Here is a 22,674-nt window from a genome sequence, read left to right as displayed (position 1 = left end):
GTAAAGCTCCATTCAGATGTCCGCATGATTTTTACGGATGCACTGATAGATGGATCCGATCCGCAAAACGCATCCGGACGTCTGAATGAAGCCTTACAGGGGCATGATCAATGACTGTGGTGATCACCCCATATAGACTCCCTGATCACCCCCCTGTCATTGATCACCCCCCCTGTCATTGATCACCCCCCTGTCATTGATCACCCCTCTGTAAGGCTCCATTCAGACATTTTTTTGGCCCAAGTTAGCGGAATTATATATTTTTTTTCTTACAAAGTCTCATATTCCACTAACTTGTGTCAAAAAATAAAATCTCACATGAACTCACCATACCCCTCACGGAAACCAAATGCGTAAAATTTTTTAGACATTTATATTCCAGACTTCTTCTCACGCTTTAGGGCCCCTAGAATGCCAGGGCAGTATAAATACCCCACATGTGACCCCATTTCGGAAAGAAGACACCCCCAGGTATTCCGTGAGGGGCATATTGAGTCCATGAAAGATTGAAATTTTTGTCCTAAGTTAGCGGAACGGGAGACTTTGTGAGAAAAAAATTAAAAATATAAATTTCCGCTAACTTGTGCCAAAAAAAAAAAAATTCTATGAACTCTCCATGCCTCTAATTGAATACCTTGGGGTGTCTTCTTTCCAAAATGGGGTCACATGTGGGGTATTTATACTGCCCTGGCATTCTAGGGGCCCCAAAGCGTGAGAAGAAGTCTGGTATCCAAATGTCTAAAAATGCCCTCCTAAAAGGAATTTGGGCACCTTTGCGCATCTAGGCTGCAAAAAAGTGTCACACATCTGGTATCTCCGTATTCAGGAGAAGTTGGGGAATGTGTTTTGGGGTGTCATTTTACATATACCCATGCTGGGTGAGAGAAATATCTTGGTCAAATGCCAACTTTGTATAAAAAAATGGGAAAAGTTGTCTTTTGCCAAGATATTTCTCTCACCCAGCATGGGTATATGTAAAATGACACCCCAAAACACATTCCCCAACTTCTCCTGAATACGGCGATACCACATGTGTGACACTTTTTTGCAGCCTAGGTGGGCAAAGGGGCCCATATTCCAAAGAGCACCTTTAGGATTTCACAGGTCATTTACCTACTTACCACACATTAGGGCCCCTGGAAAATGCCAGGGCAGTATAACTACCCCACAAGTGACCCCATTTTGGAAAGAAGACACCCCAAGGTATACCGTGAGGGGCATGGCGAGTTCCTAGAATTTTTTATTTTTTGTCACAAGTTAGTGGAAAATGATGATTTTTTTTTTTGATTTTTTTTTCATACAAAGTCTCATATTCCACTAACTTGTGACAAAAAATAAAAACTTCCATGAACTCACTATGCCCATCAGCGAATACCTTGGGGTCTCTTCTTTCCAAAATGGGGTCACTTGTGGGGTAGTTATACTGCCCTGGCATTCTAGGGGCCCAAATGTGTGGTAAGGAGTTTGAAATCAAATTCTGTAAAAAATGACCTGTGAAATCCGAAAGGTGCTCTTTGGAATATGGGCCCCTTTGCCCACCTAGGCTGCAAAAAAGTGTCACACATCTGGTATCTCCGTACTCAGGAGAAGGTAGGGAATGTGTTTTGGGGTGTCATTTTACATATACCCCTGCTGGGTGAGAGAAATATCTTGGCAAAAGACAACTTTTCCCATTTTTTTATACAAAGTTGGCATTTGACCAAGATATTTATCTCACCCAGCATGGGTATATGTAAAATGACACCCCAAAACACATTCCCCAACTTCTCCTGAGTACGGAGATACCAGATGTGTGACACTTTTTTGCAGCCTAGGTGGGCAAAGGGGCCCATATTCCAAAGAGCACCTTTCGGATTTCACATGTCATTTTTTACAGAATTTGATTTCAAACTCCTTACCACACATTTGGGCCCCTAGAATGCCAGGGCAGTATAACTACCCAACAAGTGACCCCATTTTGGAAAGAAGAGACCCCAAGGTATTCGCTGATGGGCATAGTGAGTTCATGGAAGTTTTTATTTTTTGTCACAAGTTAGTGAAATATGAGACTTTGTATGAAAAAAAAAAAAAAAAAAATCATCATTTCCCACTAACTTGTGACAAAAAATAAAAAATTCTAGGAACTTGCCATGCCCCTCACGGAATACCTTGGGGTGTCTTCTTTCCAAAATGGGGTCACTTGTGGGGTAGTTATACTGCCCTGGCATTCTAGGGGCCCAAATGTGTGGTAAGGAGTTTGAAATCAAATTCTGTAAAAAATGACCTGTGAAATCCGAAAGGTGCTCTTTGGAATATGGGCCCCTTTGCCCACCTAGGCTGCAAAAAAGTGTCACACATCTGGTATTGCCGTACTCAGGAGAAGGTGGGGAATGTGTTTTGGGGTGTCATTTTACATATACCCATGCTGGGTGAGAGAAATATCTTGGCAAAAGACAACTTTTCCCATTTTTTTATACAAAGTTGGCATTTGACCAAGATATTTATCTCACCCAGCATGGGTATATGTAAAAAGACACCCCAAAACACATTCCCCACCTTCTCCTGAGTACGGAGATACCAGATGTGTGACACTTTTTTGCAGCCTAGGTGGTCAAAGGGGCCCATATTCCAAAGAGCACCTTTCGGATTTCACAGGTCATTTTTTACAGAATTTGATTTCAAACTCCTTACCACACATTAGGGCCCCTAGAATGCCAGGGCAGTATAACTACCCCACAAGTGACCCCATTTTGGAAAGAAGACACCCCAAGGTATTCGCTGATGGGCATAGTGAGTTCATAGAAGTTTTTATTTTTTGTCACAAGTTAGTGGAATATGAGACTTTGTAAGAAAAAAAAAAAAAATCCATCATTTTCCACTAACTTGTGACAAAAAATAAAAAGTTCTATGAACTCACTATGCCCATCAGCGAATACCTTAGGGTGTGTACTTTCCGAAATGGGGTCATTTGTGGGGTGTTTGTACTGTCTGGGCATTGTAGAACCTCAGGAAACATGACAGGTGCTCAGAAAGTCAGAGCTGCTTCAAAAAGCGGAAATTCACATTTTTGTACCATAGTTTGTAAACGCTATAACTTTTACCCAAACCATTTTTTTTTTTACCCAAACATTTTTTTTTTTATTAAAGACATGTAGAACAATAAATTTAGAGCAAAATTTATATATGGATGTCGTTTTTTTTGCAAAATTTTACAACTGAAAGTAAAAAATGTCATTTTTTTGCAAAAGAATCGTTAAATTTCGATTAATAACAAAAAAAGTAAAAATGTCAGCAGCAATGAAATACCACCAAATGAAAGCTCTATTAGTGAGAAGAAAGGGAGGTAAAATTCATTTGGGTGGTAAGTTGCATGACCGAGCAATAAACGGTGAAAGTAGTGTAGGTCAGAAGTGTAAAAAGTGGCCTGGTCTTTCAGGGTGTTTAAGCTAGGGGAGCTGAGGTGGTTAACAGATGCCATACAGTGGCGTCCATTCACCATACAGTTCCATAGTAAAAAAAAAAATATTTTTAACATATGCATTTTTTTTACTTGACTCTCCAGGATACAAAAAAACGTGGAGTGCTGCACCGATAGGAAATAAAAATTTTCTAGGCTCCAGCAGGGCACATTTTTGAGAGTTTCCCTTTAAAACACAGAAAAATGGCCCCTGATTAAAGGGTTTCTATCACTTCGTATGACATAATTAGTTCTCAGACACTAGCGATCCGCTAGTGTCTGCTCTGGCCAACCATCCTAATATAGCAGCTTTTGGGGCAGCCGTTTTGCTAAAAAAAGAATTTTTATAAATATGCTAATGAGCCTCTAGGTGCTATGTGGGCGTCATTAGCACCTAGAGGCTCCGTCTACCTTCATACACAGCCACCGCCCAGCGCGTCCCTCCAGCCCGCCCATCTCCTGCTGAATGCGATCCTCCGTGTGACGCAGCGGACGAATTCTCGCGCATGCGCCGCGCGCGGCTGTATTCGGCGCATGCGCAGTGAATGTCTGACCGCTTCCCTGCTCAGACATCTCCACTGCGCCTGCGCCGATGACGTCATAGTGCTCCAAGGAACAGGCGCAGTGGAGATGTCTGAGCAGGGAAGCGGTCAGACATTCACTGCGCATGCGCCGAATACAGCCGCGCACGGCGCATGCGCGAGAATTCGTCCGCTGCGTCACACGGAGGATCGCATTCCGGAGGAGATGGGCGGGCTGGAGGGACGCGCTGGGCGGTGGCTGTGTATGAAGGTAGACGGAGCCTCTAGGTGCTAATGACGCCCACATAGCACCTAGAGGCTCATTAGCATATTTATAAAAGTTCTTTTTTTAGCAAAACGGCTGCCCCAAAAGCTGCTATATTAGGATGGTTGGCCAGAGCAGACACTAGCGGATCACTAGTGTCTGCCAGCTAATTATGTCATACGAAGTGATAGAAACCCTTTATAATACATATTTTTTTGTGGGAACTTTTGCCAGTGATCCCCCTCTAGTATGTCACTGTCCATGTTGTGAGACTATTTGTGCAATTGTTGTAAGTATTTGGTGGCTGCAAATATGACCTGAAGGTTTTTCAGGTTCGCCTGCTATTAAAGTCAATGGTCGCGATGCGAATGCGCGGTTCGCGAACATTTGATCGCGAACGCGCGTTCGTGAAACGTCCCAGCCGATGTTCGTCCATCACTAATCTGGTTAGGATCAAGGAAGGGGACGAATGGAAGATGGCTTTTAATACTCTTGAGGGGCACTTTGAGAACCTGGTCATGCCTTTCGGGTTGACCAATGCTCCTACGGTTTTCCAGCATTTTGTGAATGACATTTTTCATCACCTTCTAATTTATTCTGCTGACATGGTAACACATCAGGATCACGTTAGACAGGTGTTACAGATCCTAAAGGACAATAGATTGTACGCAAAATTAGAGGATTGTGTTTTTGCTGTACACGAGGTGCAGTTTTGGGCTACCTGCTGTCATCTTCAGGTTTTGAATGGATCCAGAGAAAGTCAGTGATGTATTGGACTGGGATCGACCCGAAAATCTGAAGGCTCTTATGCGTTTTTTGGGGTTCACCAACTATTACCGAAAATGTATTCAGAAATATTTGGCAACAGTAAAACCCTTAACTGACATGACTAAGAAGGGGACAAATGTCTCAGTGTGGTCTAATTCGTCGTTGCAAGCCTTTTCTGCGATTAAGGAATGCTTCTCTTCTGCCCCTATACAGTATTGGTGCAGCCAGATGTATCACAAACTTTCATTGTGGAAGTGGACGCGTCCGAGGTGGGGGTAGGAGCAGTTTTATTGCAGCACCCATCACCTGGTAAATGGGGTCCATGTGCTTTTTTCTCAAAAAAAACTCTTCCGCAGAGAGAAATTATGATGTGGGTAACAGAAAGTTACTGGACATTAAGTTGGCTTTTGAGGAGTGGCTTCATTGGTTGGAAGGGGCGATTCATCTGATCACTGTGTTTACAGATCACAAAAACCTGGCTTACCTGGAGTCGGCTAAACGACTGAATAGTGGTGAGTGGCATAGGCAATATTAGTTTTCGAGATATTTCACAAATTTTTTGCTTAATATTTGCAATAAATTCGCGAATTCTAGAATTTGTGATCTCCAGTCATTATTTTCACGACTGAGCAAATCGGCACTAATGATGTGCATATTTTTTGCGCAATACATGCAACTTCACATTTTATCAGGTCTAAGTAGATAATAATGATTGGTGCACTAAGTATTGTTGTGACGTCACAGCACTATGTCTGTAGCATGTATGTATTGTGGTAATGTGAACAGTGCTGGAAGGTGTGTTGTCCCACTTCAGGTACCTCAGATGACAGATAAAATCCAGAGAGTGGCAGTAGTCTCAGCAAAGCATAGTTTGCTGAGACATTTTTGAATACATTTTCTGGGCTGGATTTTCCTTGGACTGGTGGCTAGGCTTGGTAGAGGGAGTTGCCAGTCCACACCCTTCCAGTACAGGTTTTCCTTTCTACCTGAGGTGATCGCAGGTGAGGCCTGCTGTAATCAGGCTGGCATAAAGCGCCTCAGAGTAGGTCAGTCTGGGGAGAGATACGCTGAGAGATACAGAGACCCAGAGCAGAGGCTCTGTGCGTGGTCTCAGCTGACCAGGTGAGAGACCCTGGGGCTCTGTGACAGCCCGAAGTTTGGGAAACGCCGGGATTCAAGGGTCACAAGGCCGGAGTCGGGAGGACTGTTGGGCCACACTTCCCCATACAGGTACGGGACTAATTACAGCCGGAGAGGCTGGTTAACTACGGGCTGAGAAAAAGCGGCATATGGGTTTTGTGTGTGAACAGGGTTCTGTAGCTGAGTCAGTGCAACGTTAACAGGTGTAGTGAGAGCCCAGCCGGGCAGGTATTTGTTTTATTTTGATGTATGTGGGAACCTCATCACACCCAGTGATTATTAACTGGACTGTTCAGTGTATGAAAAATGTCCCAATAAATGCAATGTTTGGCCCCGAAAGCTGCGGTGGACGATGATTCTTGTGAGAATGATCCCTTACAGTATGGACAGCAGAGAAACAGTAATTCCTATCACACTACCTAACACCCTGCACTGGAACCTATCAGCTGCACTATATCACTATCTAACCTACACTGACTATCTGTATTATATATATGAGCTAACTATCTTATCAAATGTAATTGGATAAGGAATAGGATCCAGATGAAAGCACAGAGCACAGTTATTTCACTGCTCTCTCTCAGAACTGCAAAAAAACTGCAGAAAATGGCTGCTGGGGAGGTTCTTATATAGTAAAGGGGTAGGCAACTTTCCTATTGATTGCTAGGGATGTTGCTAAGCTCTGACAAAGATATTGCAGCCTTCTCATTGGCCCACAAGCAAGAAGGGAGGTTACTGATAAAAACAAAATATAGAATATTCGCGATTAAGAATATATAGCACTATATTCGCGATAAAAAATTTGGAATAGAATATTTGCGATCAACACTACGACTGAACTCGAGACAAGCCAGGTGGTCTTTGTTTTTCATCAGATTCAATTTCATTGTCACCTATCGTCCTGAGATTAAGAATGTCATGGCAGATGCCTTGTCACGTAGTTTTCCTGGAGGTGGTGATTTTAAAAATCCTAGTCCGATACTGTCGGAAGGGGTGGTGATATCCGCTCTTTACCCTGACCTAGAGGTGAAGGTGTTAGAGGCCCAGGGAGACGCACCGGATTCTTGTCCCTCTAGGAAACTGTCTGTGCCATCGAAATTGCGTCACAAGGTGTTTGAGGAACATCAATGTACGGTTCTTACGGGACACCCTGGGAGTAGATCCGTTGCCAACCTCATCTCTTGTAGATTCTGGTGGCCGGGGTTGCATAAGTGTGTTGAAGACTGTGTCAGCCTGTAGTACATCTGCACGTGCTAAGGTGACACATACTCAGCCTTCCGGATCTCTACTTCCGTTGCCCATCTCGTCCAGACCATGGACTCACTTATCCATGGATTTTATCACTGATCTACAAAATTCTTCAGGAAAGACAGTTATTCTAGTTGTAGTTGATCGCTTAGTAAAATGGTGCACTTTATAGCATTGCCGGGCCTACCTAATGCTAAAACACTTGCACAAGTGTTTGTTGACAACATTGTGAAACTCCATGGCATTCCCTCTGACGTGGTCTCGGATCATGGGACTCAGTTTGTTTCCAGATTCTGGAAGGCGTTCTGTACTTGACTGGGGGTACAACTATCCTTTTCTTCAGCTTTTCATCCTCAGTCGAACGGACAGACGGAATGCACTAATCAGAGTCTTACTTGAGATGTTTTTTCTCTGAGAACCAGGAGGAGTGGTCTTCGTTTTTGTCTTTGGCAGAGTTTGCCATAAACAATCGTAGACAAGAGTCCACTGGTAAGTCAACGTTTTTTGGGGCATATGGGTTTAACCGGCAGTTTAGCACATTTTCTGGTTCTGATACTTCTGGTATCCCTGAGGAAGAACGTTTTTGTCATCATTGTCATCTATATGGTGGAAAATTCTAAATAACGATGAATATGGGCAACAAGTATAAATGTGTGGCTGACAGGAAATGTATGAATGGTCCGGACCTAAGAGTGGGTGAATCTGTGTGGCTGTCCACAAGAAATATTAAGTTAAGGTACCTTCTTGGAAGTTGGGTCCAAGATTTATTGGTCCATATAAGATCACTGCCATTATTAATCCTGCAGCTTTTCATCTTGAATTCCCTCAGGCCCTGAAAATTCCTATTGTATTTCATAAATCTTTGTTGAAGAGATATGTTGAACCTTTGGAGCAGTCTTACTTGCCACCCGCTCCTGTCATGGTGGACGGAAGTTTGGAATTTCAGATCGCCAAGATAATTTACTCTCGGGTTCTCTGTAGATCTCTTCAGTATCTTGTTCACTGGAATGGTTCTGGACCAGAGGAGAGGATGCGGGTATCGGCATCTGACGTGAATGCCAGTCATTTGGTGAAAGCTTTTCACAGGTCTCACACAGATAAGGTCGCTGCTGGGTGCCCGGAGGTCACCCGTAGAAGTGGAGGTACTGTCACGGACGTTCCTGTGACAGGTGGCAGGAGATCGGTGAGACTGGCAACACATGGTTTGATCTGACAGGTTTTCCTTGTGGATTAATAGGCGTCTGTGTTGTTTCTGGTAATGGCCACACCCCTTGCCTCAGGTGTTGCTAATGTGGTAATTTAACCTTATTTATAGTTGCTTCTCCCACATTGCTGTGCGATTTATAGCTTCAGCTTCTCTTCCTGTGGATTGCTGGTGTGTGGATCTCAGCGGAGTTCCTGGTGCTTCGATAGCCCCTTTGAAGTTAAGTCTTTCCTTTCCCTCTTGTATTTTGTTTGGGTTCTGTGTGTTGCATTTCCCTATTGTTTGTATTAGGCCTGAAAGAGACTCTTTTCCATCCCTCCTTTTGGAGGAATAGGTAGTTTCGTCCCTGCCATTAGTACCATGGTCCTATAGGGCTAGATAGGACTGTAGTTCTTCCTGCATATGAACACACCTACATCTGGGGTCTGTTCATACTGGTAGTCAGTCAGGATTTTGGTTAGGGTTTTACTAGGAGGTGTCCATCTTCCTTCCCTACTTCTTAGGCCTGATTCCGTATTCCCCCCTTCCCTCTTATGTTCGGTGTGTTTCCCTCCCACACTGAAGCGTGACACCCACAATACATCATTTACAAGGAGATACAAGGAGGCAGCACAATCAGTACTCACATGATTTACAAGAAGATACAAGGAGGCAGTATTATCTCTACTTACAGTACATAATTTACAAGAAGGCAGTACTATTTGTGCCTACATCATTTACAAAGAGATGCAAGGTGGCAGTACTATCGGTACCTACATCATTTACAAGATAAGAGGAAAAGAAGAGATAAAAGAAAGTAACATTATCAGTACTCACATAATTTAAAAGAAGATGCAATAAGGCAGCATTCTTAGTTCCCACTTCATTTACAATGAGATACAAGGAGACAGTACTATCTGTACCTACATCATTTACAAGAAAATACAAGAAGGCAGTGTTATCTGCCCCTACACCATTTACAAGAAGAGGTTAGAAGGCAGTATAATCTGTGCTGACATACCATATCTTACAGGGAGATATAAGGAGGCCGCACATTTAAATGAAGAGTTAGGGAGTCAGTACTATCTGTACCTACAGTGCATCAATTACAGGGAGACACATAGAGGCACTATTATCATAATTGTAACAACGCCAGATGTATGCAAGACAGCAGAACCAGACATTACCTATAGCAGTCCATTTTCCAAAGTCCTAATTGATGGCTCTTGGTACTCAAATAACCCCAGGACTTTAGTAGAGCAGAAAAAGGTAACATAAGGTGCAGTTAAAAGTAAAGATACCGTATATGAAGTACATATCAGACAACAAATGCAGAATAATTAACTCACTGATAGATGACAGCAAACTGAATGAAGATGGTAACGGATGAGGGAGAAGAGTCTGGCAGTGAAAAGATGACAGACGGCAATGGCAAACAGGTGGAGAATAATGAATGTAGGTAAACCTAGCAGAACCTGACCCTAAACTGCTAAGTCCAAGGAAACAGAGGGGAAATCACCAAACTCAGCCAACCTGAAGCTTAATCCAGAAGAAATGTATCATATCATAATACCAGCCTTATTGCAGACGACCAGGTGGAAGCACGAGGGGAGAGGATGAAAGTAGTACCGTAGTAGTGTGTGGGTGGTGATGTTACTCACGGTAGTGGCTGTCCTGCTCCAGCACTTCCTTGGGCCATGCGCAGTGGAGAGGGATGCACCTGATGGCAATATTCCTTTGGGCACACCTTGGTCGGGTCTCCTGTCTGTTGGAAGGTGGAGTGCCTTTGATGTTGGTGGTACTGAGGTGTAATGCAGGGAAGGGGGTAGGCAGTGCAGTTCAATAGATAAGTCTTTACTGAAGAACCAGTTTTTCCACAATCATCCACAAGAAATAGAGGCACAGTTCTTCAACTGTTGTAAACATTCATCTGGCTGACTTATGGGGTTGATTCCAGGAGCTCCCTGAGGCAACACTTTATGTCCCAGTTAAGCCAAGGGATGCAATTCTCACAAAAATGTATGTCTGCAGTGCCCACTACAAGGTGTGGACCTTAGGAAAGAGACACAGTGGGGGAGATTTATCAAACTGGCAAAAAGTAGAACTGGCTTAGTTGCCCATAGCAACCAATCAGATTCCACCTTTCATTTTTCACAGCTCCTTTAGAAAATGAAAGGTGAAATTTGATTGGTTGGTATGGGCAACTAAGCCAGTTCTACTTTTTGCCAGTTTGATAAATCTCCCCCAATCTGTCTCACTAATATGACTGGGAGCCAGAGGCCATTAAAACTCAGCCAAGGGCTGTGGCATCCAGGACCATGAACATACATAACCTCCACAGCCTGCTTCCGTGCACAAACTCTCTTCTCTTGACTGCCTAACCTTCTTAGGGTTGCTGACTTTACCTCACTTCTGCAGCTGATTCACCGACTCACACCACAAGAAAGAGCCAAGCCCACAAGTTAGGATCAATTCTGAAGAGTTAGCTCTGGAATGTCCACTGTGAGGCTTTAGGAATAGAAAGCTTAGTTTGTGAGTCAGTGTTGGAGATGCTGTGCGAGATGTAATCAGGTTCTGAGTTTTACTGGAGACAATCCCTGTGATGGACTAGTGAGACAGCTTCCGAGGAGTGTGGATTCTCTGCTGGCCTAAGGCATGGCCTAGTCAGTGATGGATCTACCACTTTAGCAGCCATAGAGGATGTTACAGGGACAGCAGGGTCAGAGGGGCCAGGCCATCAGGCCTCGTCTGCCAATACACGCAAACATGCACAGTAAGTACAACTGTGTGAATACTGGCAGGTGATGTTCAGGCTGTCAAGGATGGCATACAGAGCAGCCGGACCCAGGCCAAATACTCGGGCTTCATCCCTTGGCCATGGTCTCATCAGCAGGCGTGATCCAGTGAAATCATGACAACTGCTGGTCTGAGTAGGAGAATGTTCAGGCCGAGTATCATTGCCCGATGTGTCTCTGGCCTGTGCAATCCCCTACTCAGCCCAGCAGACACGATGATGTCACCACATTGCACCTGCTGGAGACAGCAGGCTTTGCTGCCTTCATAAAGGGAATGGAGCTAGGTGAGTATTACTTTGTATATTTTATTAACACTAAGGGAGCAGCACTATTGTAAGTAGAAAACTGAGGGGAAGCACTACAGCGAGGGGGGCACTAAGGGGCAGCACTACTGTATGGGGATGTTAATAAGGGAGCAGCACTACTGTAAGGGGACACCAAGTGGGCAAAACTACGGTGTAGGTGCACAAAGGGGAATTCTACTATGTTTAGGCACTAAGGGGGCATAACTAGTATGTGGGGGCACTAAGCGAGGAATCTACTGTGTGAGGCAGAAAGTGGTAATGACTACTATGTGGGGGCACTAAGGGTGCATTCAACTGTGAAGGGGGTGTTAAGGGGGCATGACTACTGTGCGAGGGCCCTAAGGAGGCATGACTAAAATGAAGGGTGAATAGCTATGGGGGCATAACTACTGTGTGGGGGCACAAAAAGGGAATGACTACTGTGTGGAGACACCAAGGAGACATTTTACTGTGAACGGGGCACTAAGGGGGCCTAAATACTGTGTTGAGGGACTAAGTGGTCCTGACTACTGTGAAGGGGGTAGAAACTCTGCTGTCCGGTGGCACTAAGGGGGAATAACTGTTGTGTTGGACCCTAAGGTGACATATAGTGCCAGTGTGGCATACTGTAAACTGACTCCTCCTCCCGTCAAGGACAGCACTAGTTGTGGGAATTATTTATTTATTATTTATTTTATGCGCTTATATAGCGCTGCTATATTCCACAGCGCTTTACAAACATGGGCAGATGCTATTTAGCCCAGCCTTTTTCCAGTGCTCTGGTGGCAGCAGGGCAGCTGGAGATGTTCGCTTCCATTGCTTTGAGCGCTGCTGATAGTTTAGCTCCTTTGTTGGGTGGTATGTGTATATAGTGTATATATGGTGTATTTATGTATGTGTACAATGTATATGGTGTATTTATGTGTATGTGTGTTGCATATATATGGTGTATGTATATGTAAATATGTTCCGTGATGCCACATGTCTGCCGTTGAGTAGGGAACCTGTTGTTAAAAATTTGAACCCCACCCCTGGCTGGTGGTACCGTTCTGGAATAAGTTGGGTTTATAGACTTGACAGTGGATGTTCACTGAGCTTGGATCCTCCTGATTATTGCTGCATTCATCTGGACAGTTAGAGATAGCAGACTGCAGGATACTTATATATAACAACCTCATGTAAACAGACATGATTATTCCTCTCTTATTTGAAGCAGCCAGGATATGTCAGGTTAGTATAATACTATGTAGTACCTGGAAAAATTTTGGATTCCATCGTATGGCGCTGTTATTTATTTGTAATTGGATCCCATTCGTTTCTCGGTAATATCCAACTGTGTTTGTCTGCTTCGATTTATTCTCAAATATAATAAAGTTTAAAACATCAAACTTTGGAAGAAAGTGTCCATCTCTATTGAAATAGATCTCCTCTTTCCCGGGGGTCAACACGTGAATCCTCTTCAGATAATAATTGAGCTGGTCATTTACAAGAAAAAAACATTTTATCAGTTATTCCATACAAATTATTTGTGTTTTGCATGGCTGTTATGCTAGAAATGATGAGCTAGTAGACTTTGCGGCCCATGCCCTCCACCACTCAGCTACCCAGGGCAGGTACTGGCGCCGGGTTACTCACCCTGCTGCCAGTGCTCTAGTTTTCTGGACCCACTGGTCCCCCACAGCTTCCTTCTGGCGAGTCCAGCTGTTGGAGTCTGCTGGTTCCTCTTGCTCCTGCTGGCAAGGCTTCTTCCCCCTCTGCCCTTAGGAAATGCATGCATGCTTTTGCCGGCTCTAATATTTTAGTGTGCTAGTCCCTTCAAAGGTGTTTTGTTCCATTTGTCTGTCTATGTACAGAGCTCTGACCGATTCTTGACTCTGATCCTTCACTGTCTGACCTGACCTGTGCCTGTTTACCATATTGACCCTTTTCTTTTCTTTTTTCACAATAATTTTTATTATTTTTGACAAAGCAATATAAGTTTGCAGTTAAATGTGGGCGCAGCCATTCAGGATGAATGACAGATGTAGCAAACAAACATGAGAGTGGGCGCAGCCACTGGATAAGACAGTAAGCAAAGATCCATCATAAATCAAGTTCTGCGGCACCCGCTCGGGTGCTGCCTACGTAGAACAGCGACAAATAAGAATAGGTAACATGTGGAGAATAAACACAGGAACATTTGAGGAGAAACACAATTAAAACAAAAATAAAATAAAGTATACATGTGAAATCGACGGTCACGGGCTTATCTTCACCATCAAGTCAGACTAGAATAAGGCATTAATCTAGCTTTAGACCTAAGAATTTTGCAAGCCAAGGAGACCACGCAAAACGGAACTGCTTCAGCCTATCAGCCCGCAGAGCCCAAAGGTGTTCATATATAGCATGAGTGGAAATTTTATCTTTGAGTTCACATAAAGTAGGGCTTAAAGGAGATTTCCAAAGTTTAGCAACTAAAAGTTTGGCAGATAGAAGAATATGACACGTTATTAACCTATGCTGACGTGGAATTAAATCAACATCTAGGGAGAGGAGTGCCAAAGCTGGGGATAAGCGTATATTGTAGCCAGTCACTTCTCTCACCATTTCTTCAACCTTAAACCAGAAAGGTTACAATATGACACAATCCCAAAATATATGCAACAGGTTGCCTGTTGAATTCTTGCAACGCCAACATATGTTTTCTGAATTGGGGTAGAATCTATTGAGCTTAGCGGGTGTGAAATACCACCGTGTAAGTATTTTGTGATAGCATTCTAGTAAGGTGGAACACTTTGTGGCTTGATACGTAATTCTTATCGCAGTTTGCCATTGTGATATGGAATATGAGCACTTCAGATCTCTGTCCCAATTCAAAAAGTGGGCCTTTTTAGTCAATCGCATATCTTCTATCACCCTTTTGTAAACCGAGCTAGTAGGGAACTGGAAGTCGCCATTTGAACTTATCAGAATATTCAGGAGATCAACTGGAAGCAATAGATCTCTCTGTTGCCACTTAGCCAAAAAGTGACCAATCCTGGTATAATGATATTGATACGAGTCTGGGATAACAAAAGAGACCTGTAGGCTTGAGAAGGACCTCAACACATCATTATCATAAAAATCATTTAACACCTGTATCCCAGCCCATAGTACTGCAAGATCTCTATGGGGATCTGTATTCTTTTCTTTGGAGCTGTCGTGTCAGTGTGCTGAACCAGTAGTTTCCATGTATGGATGGATGTTCTCAAAGTTAACGCTGAGGGAGGCGGGAAGCTGGGATCAACAGCATGCACTAGGAGTAGAGAATAAAGCGATCTTCCCTTGTTAAGATCAACTTCTATCTGTTTCCAACTAGGTGACGGACCTCGTTTGCACCAAAATCTTAGCTGTTTGAAGACAAAGGCTTCGTAGTAACCATGAAGATTAGGCATTCCCAGGCCACCATGAGACCTGTGATTGTAAAGTATAGAGGCTGCAATTCTATGGGGGCCTTTATTCCATATAAAAGAAAGCATTTGAGACTTAAATTTTGCCATAACTGAGGTGGGAATAGGGATGGGTAAAGTGCAAAATAGGTATAAGATCTTTGGGAGCACCATCATTTTATACAGTACTATTCGCCCTAGCCAGGATAAGTTTATCTTTGAGTAGCGGTCAAGGTCAGCTTGTAGGGAATTGTACAGTACTCCATAATTACTTTTGACTAATTGCGTGAGGGGATAGCATACTTGGACGCCCAGATAAGTAATTGAGTCAACTGCCCATTGAAAAGGTAACTCGCTTTCAATTGCCGACCATAGTGAAGTCGCAACCTTTATCGCCAGGATTTGGGATTTAGATTCATTAATTTTGTAATAAGACACTTCCCCAAATTCCCGTATAATCCGCAAAGTGGCTCTCAGAGAAGGTCAGTTATAGTCAAAATAACATCGTCCGCAAATAACCCTATTTTATGCTGCTGACCACCAGCCGGGATGCCCCGTATCGAATCTGACGTCCTTATCATTTCTGCAAAGGGCTCCATAACCATTAAAAAGATTAAAAGCGAAAGGGGGCAACCTTGTCGGGTACCGTTTGTAATTACAAAGGGAGAAGAGAGGGAGCCATTCGCTAAAACTCTAGCTGAGAGAGTGGAGTATAACGCCTGGATCGCATTTTTAATAGGGCCCTGGAAACCGAATTTATCTAATACCGCCGATGCAAATCCCCAATGTATACGGTCGAACGCCTTCTCTGCATCCAAGGTTAGAAGCAGAGAAGGCGATCCCAACCCCCCGGCCTTTTGTAACAGACCCAATATCCGACGGGTGCCGTCAGGTGCTTCTCTACCTCTAGTGAAACCAACCTGGTCACTATGAATAAGCATGGGCAGTATTTTCAAGAGCCTATGTGCTAACAATTTTGCGTATAGTTTTACGTCGCAATTGAGGAGAGAAATCGGGCGAAAATTTGCAGGGGAGTCCATTGCCTTACCTGGTTTCGGGATGGTAACAATCGTTGCCTGTAACATTTCAGAGGGAAACTGTTCCCCAGCTAGAACCTTATTAAACAGCTTAGCCAAATGTGTATGTAGTAGGGGCGAGAACAGTTGGTAATATTCATTAGAATATCCGTCAGGGCCTGGCGATTTGTTCGGTTTTAGGGATTTAATCATAGCATCAATTTCGGAAATAGAGATAGGGGAATTCAGTTGTGTAAGCTGCTCTTTATTTAGAGAAGGGAGATGAACCTTGTGGAGAAACGAATCAATTTTCTCCAGGGACGGCTGATGTGTGGATGGGTCATTATTAAGGTTGTATAGTTTAGAATAGTAATGATTAAAGGCCTCTGCTATTTCATTTGGGTGTGTAATTCTAGAAGATTTGTCTGGAGCAAGCATGTAGGGTATATTTACTTTTTGAGTTAAAGGTTTTATTCTCCTCCCCATTAATGTACTTGGTTTGTTGAAGGAGTGATAATAAGCCATTCGCATAAAGGTTATTTGACGGTCATAATCCACTTGTAAAACGGAGTGCATTTTGTGTCTTACCGACATTAGAGACTTATGGAGAGATGCGGATGGGTCCAATCTAATCTGATCTTCTAAACTAGCTGCATGGTCAAGAAGGATTGATAGTTTAGCCTCTCAGGATTTTTTGAAGTGTGAACTCTGCTTTATCAGTTCGCCCCTAATGGTAGCTTTGTGAGCTTGCCAGAGGGTAAAGGTATTTATGTTCTGGGTATCATTAAGGGAAAAATATTCTGTTATGGCGGATTCTATCAGTGGCTTGTACTTAGGATGGCGTAACAGGAAGGTATTATTCCTCCACGATTTCTGAGAATTGAAAGACAGGATTTGGGAAATTAAACATGAAATTGGAGCGTGGTCAGACCACGACGTAACCCCTATGTAAGACTTAGAAATCCTGAGTAATAATGGCCTATCCGAGAGAAGTAGATCAGTTCTAGAGAACGATCTATGTCTTGCAGAATAAAAGCTGAACTCTTTTGAGTTCACATTTAAACACCGGAAGGTATCATAAAGTTGATTGTCTCTCAACCAACGCCCTAAAGATGAAGCTGTTGTCCTGGTAGAACCCGTAGAATCCAGGAGTCTCTCTGGTACTATATTAAAATCCCCACATAGTAATAGATAGCCTTTTTGGATACTACGTGTTTTCCGCAAGATTTTGTTCAAGAACCTTATAGGAGATTTATTGGGAGCATATAAATTGACCAGGGTCAGTGCCACCGAACCCACTAATCCCACTAGGATAATGTAACGCCCACCTTCATCGATAGACACTTTTTCAATTTGAAAAGTACTACCTTCAAGTAGCTCACTAAGGTGTTACATTTGTTGCTGGGGGAGGAGTTTGGGAAGGAGTGTGTGTATATATAGAGACAGACTCATTAGCTGGCCTAATTCATTAGCTGCAAGTACTACCTTCAAGTACTACATTAAGTACTAGTAAAGAGATATTGCAGGAGACTGAAGAGATTCAAGAGATACTGCAAGTGATTGGCTTAGAGTCTCCAACTGGCTCATCTGTGTTGTTTTTGCTGATCATTGCTTGAGAAGAGGTAAGGAATTTGGTCAGGTGTTTGCTATTGTGCGTTTGCTAATGAGCCTAGCTCACTATGGTGTTACATTTGTTGCTGGGGGAGGAGTTTGGGAAGGAGTGTGTGTATATATAGAGACAGACTCATTAGCTGGCCTAATTCATTAGCTGCAAGTACTACCTTCAAGTACTACATTAAGTACTAGTAAAGAGATATTGCAGGAGACTGAAGAGATTCAAGAGATACTGCAAGAGATTGGCTTAGAGTCTCCAACTGGCTCATCTGTGTTGTTTTTGCTGATCATTGCTTGAGAAGAGGTAAGGAATTTGGTCAGGTGTTTGCTATTGTGTGTTTGCTAATGAGCCTAGCTCACTAAGGTGTTACATTTGTTGCTGGGGGAGGAGTTTGGGAAGGAGTGTGTGTATATATAGAGACAGACTCATTAGCTGGCCTAATTCATTAGCTGCAAGTACTACCTTCAAGTACTACATTAAGTACTAGTAAAGAGATATTGCAGGAGACTGAAGAGATTCAAGAGATACTGCAAGAGATTGGCTTAGAGTCTCCAACTGGCTCATCTGTGTTGTTTTTGCTGATCATTGCTTGAGAAGAGGTAAGGAATTTGGTCAGGTGTTTGCTATTGTGCGTTTGCTAATGAGCCTAGCTCACTAAGGTGTTACATTTGCTGCTGGGGGAGGAGTTTGGGAAGGAGTGTGTGTATATATAGAGACAGACTCATTAGCTGGCCTAATTCATTAGCTGCAAGTACTACCTTCAAGTACTACATTAAGTACTAGTAAAGAGATATTGCAGGAGACTGAAGAGATTCAAGAGATACTGCAAGAGATTGGCTTAGAGTCTCCAACTGGCTCATCTGTGTTGTTTTTGCTGATCATTGCTTGAGAAGAGGTAAGGAATTTGGTCAGGTGTTTGCTATTGTGCGTTTGCTAATGAGCCTAGCTCACTAAGGTGTTACATTTGATGCTGGGGGAGGAGTTTGGGAAGGAGTGTGTGTATATATAGAGACAGACTCATTAGCTGGCCTAATTCATTAGCTGCAAGTACTACCTTCAAGTACTACATTAAGTACTAGTAAAGAGATATTGCAGGAGACTGAAGAGATTCAAGAGATACTGCAAGAAACATAGAAACATAGAATGTGTCGGCAGATAAGAACCATTTGGCCCATCTAGTCTGCCCAATATATCTGAATACTATGGATAGCCCCTGGCCCTATCTTATATGAAGGATAGCCATATGCCTATCCCATGCACGCTTAAACCCCTTCACTGTATTTGCAGCTACCACTTCTGCAGGAAGGCTATTCCATGCATCCACTACTCTCTCAGTAAAGTAATACTTCCTTATATTACTTTTAAACCTTTGCCCCTCTAATTTAAAACTGTGTCCTCTTGTGGTAGTTTTTCTTCTTTTAAATATGCTCTCCTCCTTTACCAAGTTGATTCCCTTTATGTATTTAAAAGTTTCTATCATATCCCCTCTGTCTCTTCTTTTTTCCAAGCTATACATGTTAAGGTCCTTTAACCTTTCCTGGTAAGTTTTATCCTGCAATCCATGTACTAGTTTAGTAGCTCTTCTCTGAATTCTCTCTAGAGTATCTATATCCTTCTGGAGATATGGCCTCCAGTACTGCGCACAATACTCCAAGTGAGGTCTCACCAGTGTTCTGTACAGCGGCATAAGCACTTCACTCTTTCTACTGCTTATACCTCTCCCTATACATCCAAGCATTCTGCTGGCATTTCGTGCTGCCCTATTACATGGTCTTCCCACCTTAAAGTCTTCTGAAATAATTACTCCTAAATCCCTTTCCTCAGATACTGAGGTCAGGACTGTGTCAAATATTCTATATTCTGCCCTTGGGTTTTTACGCCCTAGGTGCATTATCTTGCACTTATCCACATTAAATTTCAGTTGCCAGAGTTCTGACCATTCTTCTAGTTTTCCTAAATCCTTTTCCATTTGGCGTTTCCCTCCAGGAACATCAACCCTGTTACATATCTTTGTGTCATCAGCAAAAAGACACACCTTCCCATCGAGGCCTTTTGCAATATCACTTATGAAGATATTAAACAAAATTGGTCCCAGTACAGATCCCTGTGGAACCCCACTGGTAACATGACCTTGTTTTGAATGTTCTCCATTGACTACAACCCTTTGTTGTCTGTCCCTCAGCCACTGCCTAATCCACTCAACAATATGGGAGTCCATGCTCAATGACTGCAGTTTATTGATAAGTCTTCTATGTGGGACAGTGTCAAAAGCCTTACTAAAATCTAGATATGCGATGTCTACTGCACCTCCACCGTCTATTATTTTATTCACCCAGTCAAAAAAATCTATAAGATTTGTTTGACATGATCTCCCTGAAGTAAACACATGTTTTTTTTCATCTTGCAATCCATGGGATTTTAGATGTTCCACAATCCTATCCTTTAATAGGGTTTCCATTAATTTGCCTACTATTGATGTCAGACTCACTGGTCTATAGTTGCTCGATTCCTCCCTACTACCTTTCTTGTGAATGGGCACGACATTTGCCAATTTCCAATCTTCCGGGACGACTCCTGTTACTAATGATTGGTTAAATAAATCTGTTAGCGGTTTTGCCAGCTCACCACTAAGCTCTTTTAATAATTTTGGGTGTGATTCATCAGGCCCATGTGACTTATTTGTCTTCACCTTAGACAGCAAACTTAGAACATCTTCCTCTGTAAAGATACATGCATCAAATGATTTATTAGTCATCCTTTCTAGTGGAGATTGGCTTAGAGTCGACAACTGGCTCATCTGTGTTGTTTTTGCTGATCATTGCTTGAGAAGAGGTAAGGAATTTGGTCAGGTGTTTGCTATTGTGCGTTTGCTAATGAGCCTAGCTCACTAAGGTGTTACATTTGTTGCTGGGGGAGGAGTTTGGAAAGGAGTGTGTGTATATATAGAGACAGACTTATTAGCTGGCCTAATTCATTAGCTGCAAGTACTACCTTCAAGTACTACATTAAGTACTAGTAAAGAGATATTGCAGGAGACTGAAGAGATTCAAGAGATACTGCAAGAGATTGGCTTAGAGTCTCCAACTGGCTCATCTGTGTTGTTTTTGCTGATCATTGCTTGAGAAGAGGTAAGGAATTTGGTCAGGTGTTTGCTATTGTGCTTTTGCTAATGAGCCTAGCTCACTAAGGTGTTACATTTGTTGCTGGGGGAGGAGTTTGGGAAGGAGTGTGTGTATATATAGAGACAGACTCATTAGCTGGCCTAATTCATTAGCTGCAAGTACTACCTTCAAGTACTACATTAAGTACTAGTAAAGAGATATTGCAGGAGAATGAAGAGATTCAAGAGATACTGCAAGAGATTGGCTTAGAGTCTCCAACTGGCTCATCTGTGTTGTTTTTGCTGATCATTGCTTGAAAAGAGGTAAGGAATTTGGTCAGGTGTTTGCTATTGTGCGTTTGCTAATGAGCCTAGCTCACTAAGGTGTTACATTTGTTGCTGGGGGAGGAGTTTGGGAAGGAGTGTGTGTATATATAGAGACAGACTCATTAGCTGGCCTAATTCATTAGCTGCAAGTACTACCTTCAAGTACTACATTAAGTACTAGTAAAGAGATATTGCAGGAGACTGAAGAGATTCAAGAGATACTGCAAGAAACATAGAAACATAGAATGTGTCGGCAGATAAGAACCATTTGGCCCATCTAGTCTGCCCAATATATCTGAATACTATGGATAGCTTCTGGCCCTATCTTACTGTATATGAAGGATAGCCATATGCCTATCCCATGCACGCTTAAACCCCTTCACTGTATTTGCAGCTACCACTTCTGCAGGAAGGCTATTCCATGCATCCACTACTCTCTCAGTAAAGTAATACTTCCTTATATTACTTTTAAACCTTTGCCCCTCTAATTTAAAACTGTGTCCTCTTGTGGTAGTTTTTCTTCTTTTAAATATGCTCTCCTCCTTTACCGAGTTGATTCCCTTTATGTATTTAAAAGTTTCTATCATATCCCCTCTGTCTCTTCTTTTTTCCAAGCTATACATATTAAGGTCCTTTAACCTTTCCTGGTAAGTTTTATCCTGCAATCCATGTACTAGTTTAGTAGCTCTTCTCTGAACTCTCTCTAGAGTATCTATATCCTTCTGGAGATATGGCCTCCAGTACTGCGCACAATACTCCAAGTGAGGTCTCACCAGTGTTCTGTACAGCGGCATAAGCACTTCACTCTTTCTACTGCTTATACCTCTCCCTATACATCCAAGCATTCTGCTGGCATTTCGTGCTGCCCTATTACATTGTCTTCCCACCTTTAAGTCTTCTGAAATAATTACTCCTAAATCCCTTTCCTCAGATACTGAGGTCAGGACTGTGTCAAATATTCTATATTCTGCCCTTGGGTTTTTACGCCCTAGGTGCATTATCTTGCACTTATCCACATTAAATTTCAGTTGCCAGAGTTCTGACCATTCTTCTAGTTTTCCTAAATCCTTTTCCATTTGGCGTTTCCCTCCAGGAACATCAACCCTGTTACATATCTTTGTGTCATCAGCAAAAAGACACACCTTCCCATCGAGGCCTTTTGCAATATCACTTATGAAGATATTAAACAAAATTGGTCCCAGTATAGATCCCTGTGGAACCCCACTGGTAACATGACCTTGTTTTGAATGTTCTCCATTGACTACAACCCTCTGTTGTCTGTCACTCAGCCACTGCCTAATCCACTCAACAATATGGGAGGCCATGCTCAATGACTGCAGTTTATTGATAAGTCTTCTATGTGGGACAGTGTCAAAAGCCTTACTAAAATCTAGATATGCGATGTCTACTGCACCCCCACCGTCTATTATTTTATTCACCCAGTCAAAAAAATCTATAAGATTTGTTTGACATGATCTCCCTGAAGTAAACCCATGTTGTTTTTCATCTTGCAATCCATAGGATTTTAGATGTTCCACAATCCTATCCTTTAATAGGGTTTCCATTAAT

At 42.7% G+C, this 22,674-nt stretch overlaps 1 protein-coding gene across 1 annotated transcript in view; it reads right to left on the bottom strand.

Moving 5' to 3' along the window:
- The window catches only part of LOC120998899 (vomeronasal type-2 receptor 26-like), a 158,522-nt gene that overhangs the window by 59,235 nt on the left and 76,613 nt on the right, over window positions 1-22,674 (bottom strand). Inside the window, exon 3 of the mRNA XM_040429778.1 lies at window positions 12,894-13,115. Coding sequence (XP_040285712.1) covers window positions 12,894-13,115 — 222 coding nt within the window. The remainder of the gene's footprint in view (window positions 1-12,893; window positions 13,116-22,674) is intronic.

Source organism: Bufo bufo, chromosome 4 (assembly GCF_905171765.1).
Source record: "Bufo bufo chromosome 4, aBufBuf1.1, whole genome shotgun sequence".
Taxonomy (NCBI): domain Eukaryota; kingdom Metazoa; phylum Chordata; class Amphibia; order Anura; family Bufonidae; genus Bufo; species Bufo bufo.
The sequence above is the reverse complement of the archived record's forward strand: the minus strand, read 5'-3'. Positions and strand labels throughout refer to the sequence as shown.